Source organism: Podarcis pityusensis, assembly GCF_964106645.2.
Source record: "Podarcis pityusensis genome assembly, chromosome: 7".
Lineage (NCBI taxonomy): Eukaryota > Metazoa > Chordata > Lepidosauria > Squamata > Lacertidae > Podarcis > Podarcis pityusensis.
The window spans coordinates 44,810,290-44,837,349 of record NC_138031.1 but is presented as its reverse complement, the minus strand read 5'-3'; the positions used below and the strand labels follow the sequence as shown (position 1 = coordinate 44,837,349).

General features: G+C 39.5%; 2 protein-coding genes across 4 annotated transcripts in view; one reads left to right on the top strand and one right to left on the bottom strand.

Annotated features, from left to right (window-relative positions):
• Window positions 1-324: 324 nt before the first annotated feature.
• SS18 (SS18 subunit of BAF chromatin remodeling complex) lies at window positions 325-23,497 on the bottom strand. 3 transcript variants are annotated; one of them, XM_081014457.1, is made up of 11 exons: window positions 23,300-23,497; window positions 20,626-20,702; window positions 19,466-19,550; window positions 14,086-14,239; window positions 12,572-12,793; window positions 11,508-11,675; window positions 10,574-10,678; window positions 8,238-8,330; window positions 7,414-7,530; window positions 3,104-3,237; window positions 325-1,957 (listed from the first exon to the last, which is right to left on the bottom strand). In XM_081014457.1, exons 1-11 carry the CDS (start codon window positions 23,366-23,368, stop codon window positions 1,931-1,933), a joined length of 1,251 nt encoding a protein of 416 aa, XP_080870583.1. In that variant the 5' UTR covers window positions 23,369-23,497; the 3' UTR covers window positions 325-1,930. The 3 variants fall into 3 exon arrangements, with proteins under 3 accessions (XP_080870583.1, XP_080870584.1, XP_080870585.1); XM_081014458.1 differs by lacking the exon at window positions 8,238-8,330 and having other exon boundaries at window positions 23,300-23,496; XM_081014459.1 differs by lacking the exons at window positions 8,238-8,330; window positions 10,574-10,678 and having other exon boundaries at window positions 23,300-23,496.
• Window positions 23,498-23,605: 108 nt separating this feature from the next.
• The window catches only part of TAF4B (TATA-box binding protein associated factor 4b), a 61,937-nt gene continuing 58,482 nt past the window's right edge, over window positions 23,606-27,060 (top strand). Inside the window, exon 1 of the mRNA XM_081014432.1 lies at window positions 23,606-23,742. The gene's annotated coding sequence lies outside the window, so the exon portion shown is untranslated. The remainder of the gene's footprint in view (window positions 23,743-27,060) is intronic.

Sequence of the window (27,060 nt, the reverse complement as noted above, 5' to 3'; positions counted from 1 at the left end):
TAACATATCTATAGCAGGTTGGGTTCAGCATGTTTTTTTTGTCTCAACTCATTTATCTAATTCAGTCATCTTGATTATAGTCTCATGGACCATCATTTTCAGAGAGAATTTTGTAACAAACAGCCTACGCACAACAACATACTGATTACTGAACAGTTAATTCTAATTAACTTGGCTATGGGAAGAGAATTTTGATAAAGTTCTAGAATACAAATACTATTTGGTTATCCTGCACCAACAACTACAAAATAAAAAACTGCAGCAATGCTTGCAAATGAAATATCAGAGTGAAACAGATCTAATCTAAAGGAGCAAATGAAAAAATTAAAATCACAAATAATTTATTCTTCTGTTAAGAGTTGATGGAGGAGAGTTTTAAATAGCAATGAAGTACACAGTGGTGGGAAATTGGCATAGAACCTAGAAGCATTTAGTTCATACCTATGTTCCTCACATTTTCAGTTCAAAACTTGATTTTAATTTGCAACCAATATAAAAAAGAAATTTGTTCTGAATTTAAAATTATGGAGGAATGCATCTTTTTATGTCTTATGCATTCAGGTACAGCTTATCATGTAAAAATATAGCAACACATAATAAACATATCTAACTCCTGGGCCAATTTTAGTTATATTTTTAAAAATATTTACTAAGACAGCCTAAATGCATGTATTTCTGTGCAACACACTCTATGGTGATGCACCTGAGAAAACAATTGCAGGTTGATCTCAAACAGTTTTGTGTTCTCTATGGCTCTGCTGTTAATCCAAGTGATGGCTAACTCACACACAACACTAAAAATTAATGCAGTTCACAATGGAGTTTGGCATTTTAAAAAACCTCAGTAGAACTTGGTCTTGGTCTCATATCAACCAGTATGAAAATGGACATAAAACAACAAATGCCTTCTTTCTTAACTCTCATATGATAAAGTTTAGACAAGAGTTTTACAAAAGTGCCTATACTATTTTTGTTACATAGAAATGATCCTACTAAAAGTTAAATACACTTATGAAATAAAATACATGTCGACCTATCTATAATTTGTTTTTAAATACTTTGTATATTCAAGCCAGGTTAAATGAACACTTTTTAAAATTCCTTGTTACTGCAATCAGAAAAAGATCACAGCTTGATTTATGTGAAACCATTACAAGACACTTACAAATCCAATCTGAACATTTTCTTGTTACCAAAATAATAATATTACAGAAAATTGCCACTGCTAGAAACCATTTTTACAAAAGAGCTTTGCACAAAATATTTAAAAATTAATTCTTTATACTAGACTGTGTTATTGTCCATGATCATCCTGTCATTAAATAGATGGGGTATTAATTCTGCATACCAGTCTGTCAAGAATGTATGTTGAGCATCTCTCTTTCATACAACAATGAGACTAACACAATAAAGAATGCATCATGTGCCAATCTATATGGGTTTCTGACCTTGCCCAGTGCGTAGTGTACTGCCTTGCATATTCCATATGAAAAACATAATATATAAAATATTGCTGCTGTAAAAATTTTCCCCTTCCCCTTACAAAAGAATCTGTGGAAAAATATCAAATTCCCTTAACCTTCATAAACATACAATGCTGTTCACACATTTCAGCTTGTAACAGTTTGTTTGATGTACAGTTCTAAGCTCCTTGCAAAATTGAGTATTCTCTGTCCAATATTGCCATCTAGAGTACAGATGCAAAATTATTTTAGAAGGACTATCACTTTTGTTTATAAACTAGTCCAGACAGGCAATATACTGAAAAGCAGCCATTTATCAACAATGCAAGGTTGTTTTTTCTTCTGTTTCTCTTGTTTCCCAAACTAGATAGACTAGAATATTCTCTTCAAAAGGAGATGTCCACAATACTGAAGAGGCAATACAGCTGCTAAAATTTACTGGTTATTTCCTGATTTTTGTTTTTCTTTCATTGTTGGTAGTTTCCATACTGCCCCTAAGAAGAGAGAGGGAGAGAATGAATGTAAATATACTGTTGGTTTCCTTATTTTCCTAGAACAAAACAACACACCTGGAATATGTCCCAAAGTCATAAGACTTGCACATACCCCTGAACTTTCACTTCTTCTAAAGCTAAAGTAATGGCAAATGGGATTTGTTTTAAAATATCAATTGTAAACACTATTGATTTTCTTAGAAACTGGAACTGGCAATAAAGACCTTCAGAGTTTAACTTATTGTTCTGACATTCCAACAAAACCGGCAGATTTGTTCACCATATTTAAACCCTGCACCTTCAAAACTACAGTGTTCCTACAGTGGCTTACAATTAAAATAAAAATACAATATATAAATATATAAAAATATAAATAATTAATCTCGCTGTAAACAAGTGGTACAGTGACAATAAAGTATTTCTATTAGTAGACCCTGTGGGATGCATTCAACTAAGTTTCACTCAGAGCAGACCTAGTGAAATTAATGGGCATAACTTAGTGTCCATTAATTACAATGGGTTTATTCTGAGTAATTTAAGTTGAAATTAATGAACATGACTAACTTGATTAATTGATTACTTTCAATGTGTATACACTGAGTAAAATGCAAGTTGTATACAACCTGTATCTAAGAACAACACCAAAGCCCAGTAGCTAAATTAAATTTATTGTTTTATGTATTCTTAATTTTACTCAGGCCACTTTGAGTGTTTTGTAAAAGCTGACAAGAAATGATTTTTAAATAAATAAAACAGCAGAGTTGCACCTCTTGATTCTATGTGGCCTGGAAATATTATAAAAGTCAGAAGACAGATAAAGCTAGAAGGGAAGTTTTTATGGTGTTGCATTAAACCAACCTGCATCCACTGCAGGACAGAGGGTTACATGGCACACTGCACAGCTGAGCATTTGTTAGAGAACAATAATGCACACTAACTTTGAATTTTGTTTTAGAATTTGACTTTCAGTAAATTCACTAAACATTAATTTTGTCAGATTAGCTGTAACCAATTTGTTCCTTCAAAGAGGGCTAAAGAGGATACACGATAAGCCTGCAAAGACTGAAAACTGAAATGTGTAATAATTTGTACCTGAAATGACAAATTGAAAGCTAAAATATTAAAATGGGAATACAAAAACTGCACCTGGTCATATCCATAAGGCCTCTGTTGTGGTGGTTGTGGGGGCCCAGGCTGCGTAGGCCGATATCCTCCGTACTGCTGCCCTTGCCCTTGGGGATAACCGGAATACTGAGGTCCTGGAGCATTTTGAGAAGGACCTGAAACATTTTATAGAGCAACATTAAACAAGGATCAACTCAAACATTAAAACTACGAAGTCAGAAACAAATCATAATCATCAAACCATTTCTTTCAAAAAGTCAGAACAGGGAAGATGGATGGGGGTGGGGTCGGGTGGTGGTGTTTCTATTATGTTTAATGTATGTAGAGTTTGGTGTCAGCGTTGCTTGTGTTGTTCACTTGTGTTCCTTTGGTGGTGAGAGAGGTTGGGGTTGGCCTAGGGTGTGATTGTTTGCTTGTGATTGGCTGTGGTGATCTTTGTTTTCGTGTGTGAGTGAGGTGGGTGGGTGTTTTGGATCAGGTTAGCCATATTGATTTGTATGCTGTTGGTGGATTATTGTCATTGTCCTGTTGGGCTGTGTATGTGATAAAGGGGAGCCATACCGGGTTTGTAAAAATGTTACATGAAAAAAAAAATACGAGGCACTACACTTCTGTAAAACAAGAAAATCCTTAATAAAATATATATATATATATATATATATATATATATATATATATATATATATATATATGTCAGAACAGGCTGTTGATCACACCAACTGGGCCCTCTAATCCAGCATCCCATTCTCACATTTCCAACTAGATGCCATGGGGAAACCAGTAGGCAGGACTGGGTGCAACAGCACTTTCCCTGCATGGGATTCCCAAAAATGGGCATTCAGAGGCTTACTGCCTCCATCAGTGGAGGTAAAAAAACAGACATTGTGGTTAGTAGCCATTGCTAGCCTTGACCTCCATGAACTTGTATAATCGTCTTTACAAGCTATTCAAGTTAGTGGTCATCACTACCTTTTAAGTGAGATAATTCTGTAGCTTAAATACAACATGAAATACTTTTGTCTGTCCTGAATCTTCCAACAATCAGCTTCATTGGATACTCTTGAATTCTACTATTATGTGAAATGAAGACAAACTTTTCTCTATCCACTTTATCCACACCGCACATAATTTTACACCTCTATCATGTCCCTTCTTATTCACCTTTTCTCTAAACAAGGAAGGCCTAAATGATGCAACCTTTCCGCATGAATCATAGAAAGTTTGTGACTCTTCCTTGCTTAATATTATAACTCCAGGTTTGCAAGAATAATTTCTGCTATCCAGATTTGAAAGATACGAGTCATTTTATATGGTTATCTTTCTTCTTTTACAAACATGACAATTTTGTTAAGCTGAGCTCATAGCAGTGACTTATCAAGGCCAAATTATAATTACCATGTCCCTCTGTTTAAACTCTGGAAAAAAGTACAAAGAATAAAACCCTTTCCCCCCTTAATAAATACACCCTGTTGTTTTTGCTTTCTGGCAGGCAGTAAGAGTGTGGGTATGAGCCTACCAGATAGATGCCCACCAAAGACAAGTGAAGAAACTCTTTTCAAAGCTTTACTTGTCACTTTCCAATCTATCCGCCTTTTCAATAGCTTTTGGTGGCGGAATCTCTTTGTTCTACAATTGGGGAAAAACATTAGAACAAAGCTGTTGGGATCTAGTGTCCAAATTCTTTGATGCCTCCTATAAAGACTCTGCAGGATCCAATTAAACTAAAAGAGCTATGAATATCTAAAAATCAGTAGGGGAACTCTAGTATATAGCCAAGTCTATTTACGCAGTTATTAACTTAACTTGATCCAACACTAGGAAGCATATTTGTTACATATCATATAGTGAGTATGTATCTACAAGCTGACACATTTGTCATTTTGCACTGGTGAAAGACACCGATACCTTCCAATATCCTCTTTGCTCTACCAAGGGAAAAAAATACATACTGCTTAAAGAAGTCTGTTCAACAAAAGCTGCAAACGTGTGGTTTACATCCACAGTACTTAGCCTCCATACTGGGTCAGATCACTGATTTATCTAGTCTCTCTCAAATACAGTAATATTAACATTTCAAATAAAACTATGTTATTTGCTTGTTTAAAAGAGAATGCTGTTTAGGAGGGAATCCAGCAGCTAGGAATTAAGTTAAAATTCAAGTCTCACAATGAATGTAAGTACACTACTGAACACTGCTTGCCAATGCAACAACAAGGGCTGTAGAGGGAAGGCTTTCCAGAGATGACAGATTTGCTCACTTTGTCCTGCTTGCCTTATAGAGGATATCACTTCAATGGTGTACTTTAAGACACCTAAATGGATGCTCAGCGTGATGTCTGACAACTTTCCTCTGAACAGCAAACTCTCCTGCCATATCACAAACTACGCTTGGAAGTCCCATCTGTTTCAAAACTAGACATGGTGCCAGCAATGTGGAAGGAAAGACTGGTGTTCAAGGAACACCTGCTAAAAGCCTTCTTGGGCACTAAGTACTAGTACTGCAGTAGTCGGGATGCTGACCAATGTTTATTACACAGCAGTCACGCTATAAAAGCTATCTAAAGTTGAGTTTAAGAAGGTACTGGTCTTCCGCAGCAGCATCTCCTCCAGCTGGCATTCAGGGATGATGGGAATCTGTTTTTCCAAATGTTTCTGGACTACAACTCCCATCATCCTTGACCTACAACTTTATACTGTAAACCACCCTGTGATCTTTGGATGTAGGGTGGTATAAAAATTTACTAACAACACCCCCCTTACTTGTAGATCTGGTATGATCGAGGCAGCCTCATGTTTGTTTAATAGGCAACACTGACTGTTACCAGTCGGGTCCATTCAATGCTGTAAGAACAAAAGGATGCTTACACACATTAAATTCCCCACTCTCTCCTTTCTACTGCAGCCCCCTGAAAAGCATTTCCTGAGGCCTAGCAAATGGAGCAAGAGGGCTGCAGTGGGAGGCTGGATACTGGAAAGAGGAGACGACAACAGCAGGGTGAGTATTGCTGCCACTTACCTAGATGCTGCAGGGGCAGGGCTGTGCAGGCACACTGGCAGTGTCAGCCCAATGGTCCCAAGCCTGCCCTAGCATTGTTCAGGTAAGAAGGCAGTGACAGGTGTGTTAGGAGGGCAGCTCCACCACACCAAACCAGCCACTCTTGGGAGAGTGCAAGTTACCTCTACCCAATTCTCTGCCAGCGCCCCCAATGGCATCTGATGCCTTAGTCTTGGGGAAAGTTTTTCAAGGGTGAAAGGGGCTGCAGTGGGAAGGGGGGGTTTCAGAATTCCCTCTATATAAGCATCCTTGTACGAATATTGCATTGGATACAACCCAATGAATTCCTTAACCAGGCAGAAATTTGTTCACAGAAGCTTCACTTCAGTGACCTTCAGTTTGCGTGCACAGATTGCAGTCTGCATCTTAGGCAGTTATTCAATGAGGATGAAAATATCTATATTATGTTTACTTCATATTGCAAAATGGTTCAGAGCAAGGTTAGACACTGATCTTTCCATCTATGTACGAAACAGATTAAAGCTGTAGAGAACATTAAGAGATGCTGAAATTAGAAAAACTAGCACATCAAACAACACTGATTTTGAGAGTTGCTCAATTTGAATAAAAGCAAAAGATAAAACACACAAATGCACTCTATCACAGTCTGTTTCAATTTCAGAACTTATAGGAGACCAAAAATATTGTTTTAAATTAACACCGTGAAGGCTGTGATCTTGAGTTTATTTCACTTGGAAGTTATACAGAAATAAACAAGACTAACTTTCAAATAATGGCAATTCAAATGTGTGTATTAGGCATATTCTACCTACGTCCTTCCCAATTACTGTGTAGGAAGGGAACTGAGCCAAAGGATGTCAAAAATGATTTTGAAACTGCTGCTTTCAAATGTTACTTTTAACAGAGTGGAGAAGTGTTATCTGAAAACAAATTTTTCAAGGCATATGGTTTACTGGTTAGTTTAATAACAGAAGTGAAAACTCCCCATCCTCTCCCCATAGCCACATGGGGAGTGTGTGTATAATCCTGCTTTATAAACTGCCTGTGGATTTGAACCTTCTGTGACTGTTGGTGCATAAATGCTCTATTGCTGCTGGTAAATTGACATTTTGGTTCCACAGACAGCTACAAAAGGATAAAGGAGTAAACTAAAAGCAGAAAGCCCAGTGATAGGGAAACTGTAACCTTCCAAAAATGGCTGGATTTCACCTCCCATCCTCTCTGACCATTGGCCATGATGGACAAGGCTCATGGGAGTTGAAGTTCAACTATATAGTGCCATAGGTTGTATACCCCTGACTATATATTTACTCACCATAACCTTGCTGCTGCCCAGGGTAACCTTGCTGACCTGGATACTGCTGCTGTTGATAGCCTTGCTGCTGAGGTGGTGCTTGGTAGGCTTCTTGCTGCTGAGCATATTGCGCGTTTCCTGAAACATGAGGTTAAGCAAGGACAGTTAAAGGCACTTTTTCTAGTTCTTTCCCCACTTGTTTTAATATGCACAGTGAACACCACAAAAACAAAATGAAAATCCAGTCTTGATCTCAAAAACTGAACAAAACCAAGAAAACAAACAAACCAAAACAGAAGGAATTAGGCCAAACAAACTGCAGTTAAAGCCAGATTTTGCAAGGCTAAACTGCAGCATTTTTCAGCATCTCTGCCAAATGAGCATTAAGTTTACTGGAACGTGATGTCATGACTTGATAATGCCATGACTATGCTAAATAAATAAATAAAAGGACAAAATTAAAGACAGCTACAGAGCACAAACTAGCTACACAAATCAGCAAGCTGTTTCCTAATGGCACTATATTTGTATGTACACATACACACAAAATATACAACTGGACCAATGGATTTATGTTTAAATAAAAAGGTACGATTTGAATAGATGCTAACGGTGTTTTAGTCATTTTACTGCTGTTAGAAATGACAAATTAAGGTTTAGATGTTGCAAGAAACTATTTTGAATGCTTCAAGTTCCCTGCAGTTCTCAACAGCCAGCGACTAGTAGTCTACAAGAGCTTTGCATGGGCAGGAAATAGGTTATATTGTGCAAGATTTCGTTCCTTTGTGGAAGGGAAGAGGAAAAGGAATGTATGTGCGCATGTGTGTGTGAAGGTATATAGATACCTCCTTCGTAGTAATGTTGGGAGGAATCCTCATAAGGCCTATCGTAGCCTTGTTCAGGATACGACGGTTGCTGATAACCGTAATCACTATGACCTACATCAATTCGACAAGAGACAGGAAGAAACGTTAATGGCCTCTGAGTGAAAATCCTAAGAAGTTTTCATCTTACTGAAAAATCAGTGTCAGCTGGAAATACATTAAAAAGAACCTTCAAATTGATTTAGAAGGATTTACCAATAGGATTTCCTTTTATACGGAATTAACACGTGATATGAAAAAGTCAGCTAATGAAGTAGTTCTAGCAACATCACAGTGAGGGATAGTCTTAAGCTTCTGATCATCTTTGTTGTGAGGGGGGGGAGTACTTTTGTCTTTTTTTATAAAAATAAAAGCATTTAGTCCTTTCACATGTAAATAACCTGAATTTAATTAGAATGAACAAAGAAACCAATTATCATACACCTGTTCTACTGATTTCCAATTCAAAACCATATGCTGCTAAAAGCAGCATACACTACAATGAACTTCCAAAAAACTTTATTGCTTTTTTTTTGTACGGCATATCTAAAAAATAATACTTATCTTCCCCTGCCCCAATGTAACTATTATCCACAGCAATCCTTTGGGGGGGGGGGACACAAGAGAAAGGACAGCTTTCCTTCCAAATTCTCCTTTATCGTATAAGCGCAATGAGTAAATGCTATGGACACCTGCCATTAGGATCCAGTTGGTAAAAGAAACATCCTACCTGATGCTTGCTTTAAGTTCTCACATATTTCTCCTGCTTGTAATTAGAAATCTACTTCATTAAGTAATATTGACCATGGTCAGTAATAATATGCTTCTTTTAGTTAAAAAGTAGTACTACATTTTTCAAAATGCTTTCAACTTTTGTGGCTACTATCTGTATATAAAATCATTCCTGACTATAGGTATCCCAAATTTTAATCAACTGCATATTCCATATCCTGCTACTTTTTGTCAGTTAAAAATACCTTTTCATAATTAAAGACATGATTTGCAGATCATGTTATACAAGACAACTCTGGCATTTGCCAAACAGAAAAGAACAGAGCAGAACATAGTGGCTCTAATTCATCTAGCTGCAAATGGACTTTAGAAAATGTTCACAAAAGTTACTTATGCCACAGCTGAAAACATAATTTTATGTATTTTATACCATTTATAAGCCACTCTATAGTTCACGTTCTCTTGGCAGCTTACACTTTTGGTTTGGTCTTGTGCATAACATCTAGCAGCCAGATAAGACACAGTATGACTTCCAAGGGGGAAGTTGTAGCAGTGATTGATAGAATTTGAAAGAGTGCTTTTGTGTGACTCTGCCTTACCATACTTTTACATGTTACAAAACTGGCTCTAACTTGAACCATAATTAGGGGTGTGGAAATCTGATTTCCTGACATGTGGATTAAGTAAACCATGAATATGATGGTGATGAATGATAAAAATGTGGTAAAATATCAGCAAATTCTATCTGAACACGTTAAGAAAAACACACCACACAATTCATTTGCAACAAATAGTTGCTCTGAAAAAGGTATTATATTGTGTGCCACAAATTAATGTACAAAGTGTCATGTTAGCTCTTACAGCAGCAATGAATCCATCAATATATTTTTAATTTGCCTTTACTACCATACATTAAAATTGAATTTAAAAATTTCATTTCCTGAGGAACATCCTTGCATTTCCCTATAATATACAATAAGAATTTCTAATTTACGAGAAAATTTTACAATGCTAAGAGCCAGAATTTGTACTTCCCAAAATTATGTGATTTCGAAAATCAGAAAAATGTTAAAAGGAAAAGTGGAGTTATCTAGAATTCTGCAATGCAAGCATAGAATGCAGCCACGAACTGGGTCAAAGTAATTGCAACCGCAGCTTGCTCTTTAAAACACACAGAAAGAAAAGACTTTAAAAGCATGTTGGTTGTTTTGTTAACAGCTCTTAAGTAAGTATTGAGCTTTAAAATTTCTTTTTATAAGCAAAATGATATTGAAAAGCAGACATAATACATGACTGCATCAAGTGTCCTACAAACAGTGAAGAATTTAATATATCTTGAGCCAAAAGAGGGAATTCTGATAAAATCTGTATCAGGGTACTAGAACTGAAGTTACAAAGTTTATACTTTGAGTGAGCTGTAAAATAAAGTTATCCGTAGGGTTTCAGATTACTGAACTTACAAGATTTAGTAAATATAAGAAGTGTTCTAGTGATCAGCTGCTAAAAGTTGTTCATCAAATAGCTTTATATATAACTGGTAATGGGCAGGTATGTAAAATGGGAAAATTAATATTATGAGAAATTACCATCAGGGTAATATTGCTGGTTCATGCCTTCTGGAGGACCTTGTCCACCATGACTGTATTGGTCCCCATAATAGTCTTCCTGGCCTGAGTACTGCTGTGGTGGGCCTGAAAAACCACAACCAGTCAATATGTAAATAACTTATTTTCTCTGTTAGCACGCTCACTAATTTCTCAGTTTACTATGAGAAACAGTCCTCATCTAAGACTTCCCCCACCCGTGTCACTGTGTTTCAGAAAGCATACTTAATGCTTTGTGACTAAACAGGTATGTATTATATATATACAGCAACTTGACTGAATTATATACCCAAGATGATGCGAATATAAATTTCTAAAAACAGAAAGACAATATCTATATATGTGTGTATATATATACATACTTGTTGCTCTTTAAAAAAGAAAAGAAAAAGCAGATAGTTTTTGAAAACCATCTCATCTTGTCTAGTGTGCAACTTGTCAATTCCACTCTACATTAGTACAGATTGTACAGTATTCCATATACTGAACATAGATTTAAGCGAAGTTTTATCTTTTTATATAATTTTTGATTCAAAAATGAAAATTAGAACAGAAAAATACAGGTTTCAACATTTAATTCCAAAATAGTGACCTTTTGGCTTCAAGTACTATTTTGAGGAAAACATAATAGTACAGGATTGGAAATAGCCACTTGTTTGGGGATTTGCCTTTATGTTCTGAGGCAGAAAAGCTTTGCAAAAGCTAACTCTTTTAGGCCTGAAATGATAAACAGAGCAGGCAGGTGCACACGTAAAATTGTGTACTATAAACTTTTGTGGCCTTCTCTGAAAAATTTAGATAAATACAGAATGTATGTCAAGAATATAGAGAACAGGATATAGGTAAGAAAATCAGCTGAAAGTTTTTCTTATGTGTTAATTAATCAAGTGGTAAAATTGGCAACTTTGAATCTTACCTTGCTGTGGAGGTCTGTATGGAGGAATCTGCCTCTGTCCTATCATATGGTTTCCTTGGTTAACTTGACCCATCATTGCCATTGGTGGCTGCTGTCCCTGATAATGTTGTCCACCTCCCTGGGGCATGTTATACTGTTGAGAAGGCGGCTGCTGGTGCATCATTGGGCCTACAGTGAGAAAAGCCATAGCAACATTTTATGCATTCATTCTAACTATAACCTACATTCAAGACAAACAAAAAGAAACATTAACTTTTCTAATTATCAGCTTTGACAAATAACAATTTTGGGGCACCAGAAACCCAAAATGTCTTGCAAAACTTTTTCTACAAGATAAACAAAAAGTAATTTAAGGCTAATATGCAAAATATAGTAGTTAATATACAAAAACATATAGGGATAGGGAGAACCTGCTCAAAAAGAAAGATGGCCAAACCTTATACTGTAAAGTGTTGAATATGCTAGAAAAGTTTCATTGGCTTCAGCTGACCTAGCATAGTACAGGATCTTGAAGACTATAATCTAAGATTTCCTGCAACACAACCTTGTGTTTGCTTTAACAATTTGCTAAAACCCTGCTTCAGGTCCTCTGTGTGAAAGATTTGGAAAACCTGTCAACATATAATTTTAGGTACCTTTTCTCTTTATTATAATCACAGTGGTGTGCCAACTTTACTTCTTCCTACCTACAGACTAAAACCTGCTATGATTTAAACAGTTGTTCACAAAAACCTTGTTTTCACTGTGTGGCAAACTGTAGAAAATCCAAGTTGCTTGGATTCACAGCTGCTCTGTCTGGCTCACTTTGCTTTTCTGAACTCTTAACCGATAAAAAAACCTATTTTTCAGACATTTTCAACAAGTAAAGATCAGAAACCAACTCTACTTTTTAATAGCGTAACTCAGTTCCAAATAAACACCTTGAAATCATTTTATCTTATTTGATGAAAAGGAGGAATTTTATGCTGTGAACCACCCTGAGATCTTTGGATGAAGGGTGGTATACAAATTAATTAAAGAGAAATAATAAAATAATAATAAAGAGTAGAAATTTATTCTTTTACCTTGATTTGGTTGCATGGTTATATTTGGTCTAGGACCATAGTTTGCCATAGGCTGTCCTTGGCTCATTGTCATCTGATTCTGTCCAGGCATGCTTTGAGAGGATGGCACTGAATGATTATAACCTCCCATGGACCCATGACTATTTGAAGGCATGTTCATGGAACTGTTTGTCATGTTGAGCTGGTTGGGTCCAGGCCCCTGCATAGGCATATGATTAGGTCCTTTGAAGAAAAATAATTTCTATATTAATGTCTTGAAACACACAATCACAGAGCTATGATGCTCATTTAAAAATCATCTAGGCTGCTCAATAAGGTTTGTCACTTAAACACAACACACTTAGAAGATTGAAATTTCCTGCATATTTAGTCATACTGCCCTTCCAAAAGAAGTAACATTTTGCATCACTGTTAGCATTTCCTACATTGACTAAAGCTTTGTACATGCTGAATGTAGCACTCTATTGATGACCCCAAGTCACGTTTATACAGATTTGAAACATTTTAATTAATACCCGAAATGGTTAAAACAGTGGTATGGTTAAACAATGGAATTTGTTGACACAAGATGTAGCGATAGCCACCAACTTGGATGGCTTTAAAAGAGCATTAGACAAATTCATGGTGTATAGGACCATCAATGGCTGCATTCTCCTCCATCCTTGGAGGCAATATGCCTCCATATACCAGCTACAAGTGGAGGGAATGCTGTTGTTTGCACATCCTGCTTGCAAGCTTCGCACAGTAATCTGGTTGGCCACTGTGAGAACAAGATGCTTAACTAGATGGGCCTTTGGTCTGATCCAGCATGGCTTTTCTTGTGTTGTTATGGTATTCAAACAGTAGGGTGGGATTCCTTCTTCAATGACATTTTGTGTGCCAATCTTTCCCCAGAAAAATACAGCCTAATAAAACTGATAAAAACATGAAACACTGTTTTGCTTTTATCCTGCAAGCGCTGACATGTCACACACTTTTATTCTGTAATAAAAACTTGACTTCAAGTTTAGAACGGAAAAAATCATGTTGAGGTATTGTAGACAACTTGCTTGATATACAGCCCTCCCCCCGCCATTGTACCATAGAGAAGATTAGTAGAAATTAGATTTTCTGTCTAAGTGACTTTTCCATCAGCTTCACCTCTTACATATCACACTAAGTTAGATGTGATAGCATGAGATAATCTTTCAGTGAGAATTTATTCAACCACAGGCCAGTACCTTTCTTCAGAAAGCCTTCTAAACACAGCTGTAACTGTATGGTTTCAGACAGACTAAATTTAGCCAGTTCTGTTCAGAGGAATGCTGTGTGTCAGCTACATCAAAGCCCAAGGGCAGCCTGATAAACACAGAATACAGGTCACATAGCTCTGTAGCTAACAAACTTAGAGAGCTTGTACTCAGGGGGCATTCAAAGCAGTTTTGTCGTCAACAATCTTCTATCCCTTGAGCCCACATGTTGTTTCAGTTGCTGAGCAACCCTGGTGTTAATGTCTTCTTGGAGAAAAAACTTACCAGGCATCTGGCCGTTCATCTGGTTCTGCATGTGCGGTGCAGGAGGGCCCCCACCTACCATACCATCTGAACCCATATTGTGAGAACGTGGAGGTGGGGGAGGGCCGCTCTGACTCATTCCTCCTGGACCCATTGGCATATTCTGTGTGGGTGGCTGAAAGACAATTTAATGAAACAGAAGAAGTTAGTACAATAAATACCCATCATATACATGTGGTACATTAACCAAGTTCTTCAGCATGTGCCTTGCTTCTCCTGATATATTAAACTTCCCTCAATGACTGGTAAGACTTTGCAGCACAGCACTATCTTCCAGTATGACCATTCCAGCACAGACTTTCTCCTCACAATTCAGGCTGTTTATAGGCTGTTTATTTAGAATGTCAACCTTTTTATCTGTACCTGCTACAAAATAAATTCAGGATTTTACTTTAATGTTGAATATGAAAACAGGCTCCCTAGGAAGGCGCTGGTTTCTAAGCAGTTTGAATGGCCATCTGTCATGGATGCTTTAGTTGAGATTTCGGCGTGGCAGGGGGTTGAACTAGCTGACTTCAGGGTGCCTGTGGGGAGCATGAGACTCTTAATTGTAAGGTTGTGGGTTTGAGTCCCAAGTTGGGCAAAAAGATTCCTGCACTGCAGGGAGTTGGACTTGATGACTTATGTCATCCCTTCCAACTCTACAATTCTATGATTCTATGATTAAGCGAGTCATCCCATAAATTCCCGCAGGGACACTGGGATAGAGCAAAAAAATTCTGCTCAGGGAAGAGCATTCTATTGCACTCAAAGAAGAGGAAGCAGGCAAGTTTTGCTGATTCCCCCTCTACTTCCAACCACCTGAAAATCTGCTCCAGAGGGTTGAAGAGGTGTTTGAGGTGGTATGCAGAATTTCAGAGAAAATCTTCAAAAATCAACTCCCCTATTACATCAGCAAAAGGATTATGCAAGAGTTTAGAGGGAAAGCAAAATAAAGGTATATAAATGCATGACAATCTCCTCTAGGAAAGTCAAAGAAGGGAACTTCAAAGGACAGACTACCCATCATACTTCCCATGAGAATCTCCCACGAACAGGGAAGGCTCTTATCATACAGCTGTGTAAACAGACCTGTGAAGTAATCATGAGACACTATTCCCAGGGGAAACTTACCATCTGGTGTAAACCCTGTACATACAGGGGGCATGATGGTGCAATGGAAGTGATAAGTGGTGGTGGGAGTCACCATGCTAAAAAAAAGGTAAGCCTAGAGAGGAAGACTTTCTGCCCTGCCCTTTGCAGCAGAATGACAGTAGTTGCAATTTTAATACTTTTTAGTTTCTGGTTTTGGCCCAGCAGCTTTAAGTGCCTCTGAACCCAGGGGTTGTTGGAGGACCACATCCCCTCAGTAAACTATTCAAAACCCACGCACTCTTACCTTTTTAAAAAACCTACTGGGTAATGGGAAATGTGATGTGGATGGCCAATGTGAGGAATGCATAGACAGCTGGACTGCCCTATACACTTGAGACAATAGCAAACTGTTTTGGCCCCTATTAAATTTTGTTTCTTGGACCTTCTATTATACCTAATCCACCAAAACGTGGCCTTTTTCACCACATCTACCTGAAGCATCTTGAACCCAAAGACATATGTTGTCAATGTGGCACACCAGGGGTGGCAGTGAAACATGTAATCTAGTCATGCCCTATAGTGGCACAGTTCTGGAAAGAAGTCATTGTGTTAACTCCATCCTGGGAAAATCCTGAAAGGTCTCCTGCCTGAAACCCTGATGAACTTCTGCCAGTCAGAGCAGACAGTGCTGAGCTAAATAGATCAATGCTCTGACTCAGTAAAAGGCAGATTCCTATGTTCCTAAGTTTCATTTCTAAAATGCATATTAGACCTGAAGAAACTATATAGCTATTCTTGTGGAACAGCTAAGTTCAGGACTGAGGTTTCAAACTTACACATCTTTCACAAACAAGATTATTAAGTGTACTCCTTTACCTAAAGAGTTGAAGTTTCCTTGGTACCCACTATCAGATCATGAAAGTCAGGGAGTGGGTTACTGAGTTACCAGAAGCAGACATAACAGGAAAGAAACTATGAGTTTCACTTTTAACTAAGACACTGGAACTAAATGTGTGTAGATAAATACAAGAACAAGAGAAACAAGATTCTGAAACTTGCATCAATTCAGTACATGTCAATTCTTTTAAATAGAGAACTCCAGTATAGGATAAAGATTTTTGAAACATTTTTAAAATCGTACTTGGTTTACATGTGTATAACCATGCAATAAATACAGTTATTTGTGCTTAAGGAAAAACATGTTTGGATCCAATTTTCAAAAAGCTAAGGCATCTAAAAACACTAAATAAGCAAGCTATGACTTTCATGGATGTTAAAGATGTTATATTAAGATAAACATCTGCATAAAAGTGTCAAGACAACTATTCTTTCAGACATTAGCAGAATGTTTAAGTTTGAAGAATATTAGTAAGGTTTTCCCAGAGGACAGGGCTGAACAAATAATTTGTTTGCTTCAAGAAGTCTATAAAGAAAAACAGGTAAGTATAAATGAATCTGTTTTCAGATTTCTTCTTTAGGTGTTCAGCTATTTTTTAAAAGCCCTAGTCTGTACATTTCTTCCACTCTTTCATCCATTGTCTATTTATCGCCTAACTTCTAATTCTTTTGCAATAAGCGTATTTTTTAACTCTAGGTACAAGAAAGATTTCAGGTAGTTGCAAGCAGAGATGGGCAAATTCCCCATGCCAAGCTTGGAATTTGTCTTAAAAAACTGTTCTCCTCAAATGCAGAAAGAACTTGGATCGCCCAACAACCCATCGCCCTTCCCACTCATCTATCCATCTCTCCCCACCCACCGCACAAAAAGAATTGTGGCAACAGCAAGGGGAGGTAGAGACATCTAGTATTTTGCTATGGCTCCATACCAGATGCAAGAAGCACTGTGTAGTGCAACTTTCTCAACACTGGCATAACTTGCAGCTGGCATGCAGCCACAATAGCATCCTTTCTTCCCTGCCAGAGCAGCATATTTAAGAGGGTGGGAGGAAGGGACAGTCCAAGTTCCTCTCCCGCTCAGTGGAGAATAGAAGTCAACCTAATTAGTCTTCCAAGCTGTATTTGGATAAAGTTCAAATTTATTATGAATAACAAAAGTAGCCAACCTGGTACTCTTCAGAAGCTTTGGGCTACAATTCCCATCAACTGCCCAAGCCAGCATGACCAATGCTCTAGTCTAATGCGAGTGGCACTCCAACAGCATCTAGAGGGCACCATTTCCGCCACCTCCCAATTACAACAGGTCTGGCACCAACTGTTGCCCAAGTCAGGCACTGGCTAAAAATGTGCCCCTCACCAGCCCAGCCTGCTACCTACGAACTCAATGGCTCCAGCTGGTGGTGTGTAGAGGCATCACTTCGTGTGGAAGTCGAGTTTGGTTCTCATCCATGGCAGCTGACTAGCCACCATCTCTACTTCCCTATCTGGCCTGGGAGTTTCTTGAGAATGGAAAAAGGGCTCCTTCACAGAGCCAGGCATTTGGGCAAGGTGGTTAGGTGTTTGGTTGACCACAGCAGCTAGATAGACTTTAACAATTCTAAAGCTTACTTTTACTTTTTTTTAAAAGTCCTTTTAAGCCACTCTGGCAAACTGCAGTACCACCACAGGCATTCTTACGCAGAAAGGCTGGATCTCGTTAATGGCTTTTGGTCTTCTCTAAGAACCAAGGTGCCAGAGAAGTTTTCTGCAGTGGTGCTGCTGCCACCACAGAAAATATTTTTTGAAAAAGAGGGGGCAGTGGGGAGACGATGTTGATGGTGCCGCACTGTGCTGTAAAGAAAAGGGTGTGTTGGGGACATCAGCAACAAAAACTAGCATGGAGGTAACAGAAAACAGTGATGTGTTTTTGGTTAACAACTCTTGTAAGGCTTGTAAGGTTTGTGATGAGGTACTATGAAACCATAGGGCACAACCGTAGTGTGTTAAGTGGCATTTTCAACCAATCGAATATTAGGGTAAGTTGCATTAAATGGGTTGGCTCCAAATAACTGTGGGTGGAAGAAAAATAGCTGCAAGTGCTTGGAGAAGAAGTTGTATTACAGCTCATGCAATGCTATGCTAAGTAGATTCTATAGCAATTATCATGCTTCCACTTGTGCAAGTAGTTATGCAACCTCTTACGCAAGCAAAAAAAGGACACCTTTGAATTTAGCTTTACTTTCCCCATGGAAAACCCTAACATGAGATCCCAAACTGCATCAAAAAAGGGAAACCAAAATAATCAAGCTGATGGAGCAACTTGTCTGAGGAAAGATTATAACCTTTGCACCTATTAGTTTAGAGAAGATAGAGCTGTATAAAATTAAGTATAGTATAGAGAAAGTGGATAGAGAAAAGTTTTTCTCTCTCTTTCTTGTAACACTAGAACTCAGGGAAGATACAGGGCAAAAGAAAGTACTTCTTCATAACGCTAAGCTATGGAATTCACTCCCACAAGAGTCAGTGATGGCCACCAAACTAGGATAGCTTCAAAAGAGAATCAGACCTTTGGCCTGATCCAGCAGACTCTTCTTATGTCCTTATGCCCTTCAGCAACTGGAAGAATTAGTTGCATGGAGTTAGTATTTTAAAAACAAAATGTATCACTGTACCATATCAATACAGAGACTTGGTAATCTGTGCTAAAGGTACAATCTAATCATTTATTTTATTTATTAGATTTATATACTGCTCTTTATCATAAGATCTCAGGGCAGTTCACAGAATAAAATACAGAATAAAAACAAGTAAATAAGTAAAACAAATCAGCAAAACAGGAATCCCCCTTCCCACATACACATTTAAAAGGCTGTGGAATAGTAATCAGCCAAAGGAACGTTTTTGCCTGTCACCTAAAAACATATAGTGAAGGTGCTAATCAAATCTCCCTGGGGGCAGCATTCTACAAATGGGGAGCCACTACAGAGAAGGCCCGTTCTCATGTTGCCACCCTTCAGATCTCACATGGAGGAAGCACACAAAAAAGGGCCCCCAATGAACTTAGAATCTGGGACATTTATATGGGGAGAGGCGGTCCTTCAGGTATTGCGGTCCTGAGCCATTTAAGACTTTATAAGTCAAAACCAGCAATCTGAATTGGGCTGGTTTTAATTATGACTGATCCTGTATTAAGAATTACAGCCTTTTCAATGAAATCAAGTTCTATTTTAGTAATATACTGCAAATCGAGATATATGGGGCAGAGATGTTTGTTACAAGGTAGAAGATGCCATGCAGAAAAATTAGTACAGATATTTGTGATTAAACTTTTCTTTAGGTACATTTTTTACATGAGAAAGAACACACACAATTGTCTTTACAAGGTACTTACTGGTGGCAGTATAGATTGCATATTTTGATTGGAGTCTGCTATTGTGGCTAGGTAGACCAAGTTTGTATGCAACAATTGCTGATAACTATAAAAAAGCAGAGTATGTTTACAGTTTAAGGTTAAAGATTCTCATGTCACTACTGTCAAAAACTGCCATGTAGCTATTCTAACGGCAGCCTCTTATGAAGACTTTGTACTGGACTACACTTAAAAACAACTCAGAAACAGGAATTGGTGTAGAATACTCAAATTTTGGTCTCCACACAATGGCTATTAATTAGTTTTAGGCACCACTTCTAGGTGCTGCTTCTGACATCTTAAAGCTCTTAAAAGCCTTATTCCCACATATCCAAAGTACATTCCTGTGTAGATGGTTGATAGACGAATTAGGTATTTTGGGTAATGCTGGTTGTAGGGACCACACCATTGTCTTAACTTGCCTATTCAAAATTTTACACCATGATGGCCCACACATATGTATGTGTATGTCACGAAACAGATATACCAGGCACATCCAACTTTCAAGAGACTGCGATCCACTCCCAGTATAAAAACCCGATTCCTCCTTCCCCCTCCTCCCTCCGTCAAAGTGAGCCACACAGCTGATGTGGATTCCGATCACACTTGCCCTCCCTCCTTCCCCCTCCCACCTTCCCCCTCATTGTCAAAGGGACCCAGTGCTGGGGCTGCCACAGCAGCCAGGCCAGGGGGCAGGCAAGCAGACAAGGAATGTCCCCCCCCCCCCGCCGCTGGGTCTTGTAGCTGCCGCTGCCACGGCCAGGCCGGGCAACATCTCTTGCGCTTCCCGTCCAGCCTGGCATTTCCTGCTGTGGCGGTGGCGGGACCCAGTGCCAGGGGGCGACAACATTCCCGCGATTGACCAGGATCACTCCCCCAATCTACTGGTTGATCACAATTGAACAGTTGGATATGTCTGAGATATACTAACCAGCTAACTGAACAGAAAAAATATTACTTGTACCAACCAATACTGTACAATAATGCTATATAAGCAGAAGTTAGAGATTATGCCCTTGCTTGCATAACGTGTTTTGTGCACCTGAAAAACCTGTTCTGTATGCACAGCACATTACTTTAGAGCATGGTTAAAGTGAACATGGCAAGAGTGAACATGAATTACATTCAGGTAATTAACTTACTGAGAGCACTCTGAAGTTTTGCCTTTGTTCTGGTAGTCCATTATACACTGAATGAGATGGTTGTTTTCATCCAACATCTGTAATAATAAAACAGATTCTCAATAAGGTCAATCCATTCAAGCACCCACTGAACTCTATTCTTCCGAATCTCTTTTCTTTTTGAAAGTTTAGCAAAAGACCTTTTCCTTCTTTCAGAGTCGCTGCCTATCATAGCAACAGGATTACTGATCTCAACTGGAGCTAGATTTTGTCACAATCTGTCTTTTCAACCCAGATCATAAACTTTCTTGGTCCCTCTTGTGGAATCCCGAGTTCAGCTTCATTACCACTGCTATTTGTCTGTTGTACTTTTTCCTCAATAAGGGGGAGGGTACAGCAACTATGTAACTCATTTTCCCAGTTTCCCTTTTAGCTATCAATAACTTCAAGTTCTACCACAATCTTAAGCATACTTAAACTTTAATAGTGGTATTAAGAATGACAGAATTAGAAAAGTCAGACAACCTAAAATCAAAGAAGCTTCATTTGAATAAGTGCGGGCAATTACCGTAGGTATTTTGAAGCAGTAAAACTGTTGGAACACTTTAGTTTCCTAGTCATACATAGATTATTCCTTTCCCTCCCCACCCCCACAATAATTATTAACTCATAATTTTTAGAAGGAAAAAAATAGAAATTTCTGCGTTCAAGAAATGTCAATTGGAGCTATGACACTTCATTTTTCTTGTCTTATGCAGTCACTGTAAAAGACAAAAAAATCTACTATAACTACTTCTATTACTTCAGTTAGTTAAAAGCATCAAATTCTTGATTCTACACTTATGAAGTTAGCTACCAGAGATAATATAGAACTTAAAACTGTGTAGTTTACTTAAACAGAATCAATACTCAAGCACCAGTTTGAGCAAATGAAAGTACTTCACATATATTATCTTATTGTAATTGTGAGACCACCACTGATAGATCAGTCTTATTAGTTCCATATTGCAGATGGGGAGGAGGTGACTTAAGATGAAACTGTATGGTTTAAAAAATCCACCATGCCCAAAAAGAAATGTAACTCCTAGTTCAGCCATTTAGAAACAGTTCTGGGACTTCAATGAATTGGTGTTAAAACTGTAGCCTCAATGTCTTCAGAAGAATGCAGACCATCAAATTCTTAGTTAACTACCACTGCCATGAATTAAGCAACACCAGAAACCATAATATCTATATGCTTTCCACAGTGATCTTTCCAGTTCTGCAAGTGTTTCCACCATCAGGTTTCTCAAGTTTTCAACAGTACTTTTGCATCACAAATATATCTTTAGCATCTTAACAGTCCCATACCCTATTACTAACCTCTCCATTACCAGCCCACCCTCCTTTTCCATCATTTTCCCTGAAGCATAACGATTTAACTTACAGCAGCTCTTTAAAATCTTCACTCTTCTAAACTACTTAACTTACTGTAAAAGTACTTCAGCTGAAACATACACCTCCAGATACACCTTTTAATATCAACTGCTCCCCAATTTTCATACTGAAACAGTAGGTAAGAGCTATGATTTCTCGTATACTCTGCCTTCACCACTGCGTTAATCCTGAATGCCTGCTCTTATATTACTCAGTAAATAATGATTTGTGCCCCCCCCCCCACCTCAGTAGATCATGAGTTAGCAACATGCTGGATGCTGTGGGCCTTCGGGGTGGGGAGGAGAGGTAGGAGAGAGAATCACTTATAATTAGTGGGACATCTCTGACATTTTCACATGCATGTAACAAGATTTTCTGCAATTTCTTGAGCAATTCCAGCTAATGCACTCCTCCTTCCCCTCCCCTATAATCCATTTAGCTCTACGCTTCTCTTCCACTCCATGATTATGTTGTGTGGGGCCACTGCTTGAGCTTTCCTGATTTCCAACATTTATTATCATTTATTTCATTTCTATCCCACGTTCAGGGCCTTCAAGTGGCATGCCATGGCTCTCCCCTTCCTCATTTAACCCCCACCCACCCTCAAATAACCCTATTGAGTTCGGCTGAGCTGAGAAGAAGTGACTGGCCCAAGGCCACCCAGAGGCCATCAAGGCGGAGTGGGCATTTGAACCCTGGTCTCCCAGGTCCTAATCCCACACTTTTAAACCTACTACTAAAACCGCACTGCCGATCTTGACGAATGCAAGTCACAATACTACTACTACTGACTTTTAGAAGACATCTGAAGGCAGCCCTGCTTAGGGAAACTTTTAATATTTCATGAATGATTGTACTTAAATATTTTGCTGGAAGCTGCCCAGAGTGGCTGGGGAAGCCCAGCCAGATGGGCGGGGTATAAATTATTATTATTATTACTACCATTACTACTATTTAAAGTGGAAAGCCGGTGTTGGATATTCAAGCCACCTCTACCCCACCCCTCCCGTCAACCCCTTCATAGGGGAAGTCACAATAGCGGCCTACCTCGCAGGGCTGCCACAACTGCAACCCCTCCATTAAGCGGGGAGGTGTTGGGACAGGGAAAGAGAAAGGAAAAGCGCCACATTAAAACGGCTAAGGACTACTTTTTGGGGCTCCCAACGTCCCGAGCAGCCCCAGGCGCGAGCCGGGGCGCCGACCTCCCTCACCCGCCCCCCTGTAATGAGCCCCAGCCCCGGCTTCGGCTGCCTGGCCCGGCCTAGGCCCCTCAGCCCACCTTCTGGATGGCAGCCGGCGTGATCTCGCCCTTCCCCCGCTGCCTGGGGGCTGCGAACGCCACCGACATCTTGGGCCCCCGCGCGAAGACGGGCCTCGGCGCGCACCGCGGCGGCTCCCCGCTCCTCCTCCTTCCTGCCCCCTCCCGCCTCTGAGGCCACAGCGGCGACAGCGGCGGCAAAGCCCTGGGAAGAACAGCAGCGAGCTGTGGAGGAGGAAGCGGTTACCCGTTGGGCCGAGCCACCGCCACTCTCAAAACAGGGGAGGGGACGGAGCAACGTCCTGGCCAACGGCGACATCGGGCGCCACCGTGCCCCGGCGGCGCGGCGCTGCTTTCGACACAGCTCCCTGTAGCTCCGTTTCCAAACGGAACGGTCCCGGTTGCCGTCCGGAAAATGCGCCCGTGAGGACTGTTAGCGAGCGCACCCCTTCGCTGCGATAATGGTACGTTCCTACCCGACCTCCTTCGAGCGATGACAAATGTTACAGCCCCAGAGGAGGGGGCGGTCGGGAGAGAAGTTCTCTGTTGATCTATTCCCGCCCCCTCCCCCCGAGTTCCTCGCATCATTGGTCCAGCCCACTCTTTTCTGAGCCTGGCGTTTCCCTTTCAAGTCGCGAGAAGCAAAGCGAGCTTCCAGCTCGTGCGGCAAAGCACGTCTAAGCGAAACCCTCAGTCCCGTTTCAAGTGGGATCTTTGCTATCTCCTTCAATGCACTGTTTGCTTCTTGGCTTTAAAGGGCGCGGGATTAATGTAAAACACACATGCCATATTTTTGTATTTTTTTTAAAGTATAGTTGTGAATTTTATTTTTGTAAACCGCCTTGAGGTTGTTATTGTTGTTTTACAATCATTTTACATTTTACAATGTTGTTTTACATTTTAAGAAATTGAATTAATGTTTTTGAGGTTTTATAATTTTTTATATTTTGTTGGAAGCCACCCAGATGGGCAGGGTACAAATAATATTATTATTAATAATTATTCAAATACGTTGGTGCGAGTCAGGGTTGCCAACCCTCCCCCCCCAAACTTTTTTTTTTTTTTTGCACAGCCTGCCAAGTCAGCAACTGAAGCTGAACTTCTTGTTGTGCGCCTAGGGTTGCCAGATATTTTCTGGCGGGGCTCCTGTGCCAGGTAGATTAGGAGTTGAAGCCTTTTCTGCCTTGGGATCACAATTATAGGGGAAACTTCTGTATATTTCTACCAGCCAGGGTGCTGTTAAAAGAAATAGCTCCACCACAATAATATACACACACAAATTACTTAAATTCCACCTGTTCTTTCAGCAGCTTACAAGGATTTCTTGTTTAGTCTTTATAAGATGTCCAAAGCAAATAGTGGATGATGCTTCACATATAACAGAAGGACGGATATTCCAAAGTTTAAGGGCAACAACGGAAAATGCCCAGGTCCATGTCCCATTATGTTCTGATGCCACAAGTAAAAATTTCCCAGCTACAGGAACTGATTTATAAGTTGGTAAGCTGAAAACTGTTACTTGTGGTAAGGTGCCTCACCCAGCAAACAACTTGCTTCCAGCCCTTATTTTGGGAGGTTTTCCTCTGCTTCTACCTGATTACTTTCCATTGGTACTTCATTATATTCATTTTAGAATCAAAAAAGGAATGGGGAGGGGAAAATCTTGTGTCTCTACATGCCTCGGACAGCAAAAACAATATAGAACAGAAAAAAATAATTAAGTCATGAGTTTTGGCAAATGTCAGGGTAAAAAGCAGGAGACAGAACAATTATCCTGTTTAAGCTACAGCCTTCAAAACAGTTTCACTTGCTTTAATTTAAGGCAATAAATTCACATTGAGTAGTCAGTTATCAGTTCTGCAAGTATATTCCTGTTTTTAATGTACTTATTAATAGTGTTACAGCTGGCCATGCAAAGAGTGCATTGCAGCAGTCTAACTTCAAGACTAGAAAGACTGTAAAGACATTACCAATACTGTGCCTCCAGTTTGCAGAATGTTGCCAACAGCCTCATATATAGATGTTGAATGGTAAACATTCTGAAATTGAACCATGTAGCACCCAGCAAAGAAGGCGCAGTTATCATTGTTACATTCTGTGATGTCCCGGTTAGGAACCCAGAAGAACAATTTGATTCTGATCATCTGAATGTCTGTTAGTTTCTGTAGCTGAGTCACCAAGTCTTTGTGGCCAGTGGTATTATAGGTTGCAGAAAGGTGGATGGGCATCCAGAGACTACAGTTTGCCTTAATTTGCAGAGCAAAAAGGAGGATGCTATGATGGTCATTCAAAGCAACTAAAGAAGAAGAAGAAGAAGAAGAAGAAGAGGAGGAGGGGGAGGAGTTTGGATTTGATATCCCGCTTTATCAGTACCCGAAGGAGTCTCAAAGCGGCTAACATTCTCATTTCCCTTCCTCCCCCACAACAAACACTCTGTGAGGTGAGTGAGGCTGAGAGACTTCAAAGAAGTGTGACTAGCCCAAGGTCACCCAGCAGCTGCATGTGGAGGAGCAGAGACACGAACCCGGTGCACCAGATTACGAGTCTACCGCTCTTAACCACTACACCACACTGGCTCTAAATGCGATTTGTCCCAAATTTTACCCCTGAAAAAGAGGACGCGTCCTGGAAAAAGAGGACACATGGCATCCCCAGGGAAACAGAAATCGCTGAGGAAAGCCGTACAGAAACACAACCTGACAGGTGTATCTAAAGCAATTGAGCTACCACTTGCTCAGCCAGAATCTGGAGGAGGAGAGGACAAACGGTGAGGAAAGAGCTGTCAGTGGAGGGGGGCCCTTTCTCCATCCTCTGGACCCCCTGGACCGCTCAACTAACCTGCTGTACCTGAACTGGGTGTGGAGAGTGCAGCTGAATGGGACACAGCTGTGGGCAGCCTGAGGATGTACCATCCAACTTGGACCTGCCCATAAAAAGCAAATCTAGAGTGAGAGACTAGGGTGATGTCTGCTGTTTACATGAACTCTTTATTGTGAGACTTTTGTGGGTGAGCTGAAAGTTTGTTTGGACCCTGGGCAAGAACCCAGAGCCTGAGAGGGAGGGTGTGTCAGAAGGTAAATGAATTGATTGACAAAAATGTAGAGTTACATATAAAAATGTTGCAGTAATACAAAGTTACTTATATATACACTACATCAATATTAGTAAATTTGTATTATTGTAACATTTTTATATGTAACCCTGTATTTTTGTAATATTTTGTTTAAGTTGTTTGTTGTTGCTTCAGTTGTTTGCTACAGTTCTTAGATATATTTTAAATATATAAAGTGGTATAGAAATCATCACTAATCAGCTTCCCCATTACAAATAATTTGATTGACATCCAAATCCATTTTTGGATTTTGTGACAAGCGGATGAATGACCATGACAGCCTGGGTCATTATTGTTCTACTGGTGTTTGCTGTAGCAACATGTAAACCATGAAACAGAAAAACATAAAACGCACCATGGCCAAATCGTTTTCTTGTGTGTGTCAGTTATATGCCTGAAGTTCCTGTAATGTTTCCTGCTTTACACAAATGGCACATCAAGCTTCCTTTTACTGCTGCACAAAATGAAAAGTGGCTTTAAAGCTCTTATGATCAGAGTCTAATCCTATGCACACATATTTGGAAGTAAGTGCGACTGAAGACACCAAAACTTTTGAGGAACTGTAGATCAGGTTGCGTGTCCTATTTATTTCAAAGGGGCTTCCTTTTGAATAAGAACCACCAACACCACTCACCATGTTGATAGCTGTGTCCTATTCTCTCTTCTGCTA

Bases quoted from the DNA above. Each gene is read 5' to 3' on its own strand.
- SS18 (XM_081014457.1), bottom strand. From the start codon at position 23,368: ATGTCGGTGGCGTTCGCAGCCCCCAGGCAGCGGGGGAAGGGCGAGATC. The intron at 12,794-14,085 runs GTAAGTTTTTTC...TTTTCTTCAAAG, and splicing joins GATGAACGGCCAGATGCCTG to GACCTAATCATATGCCTATG. The intron at 10,679-11,507 runs GTAAGATTCAAA...GTGGTTTTTCAG, and splicing joins ATACAGACCTCCACAGCAAG to GCCCACCACAGCAGTACTCA.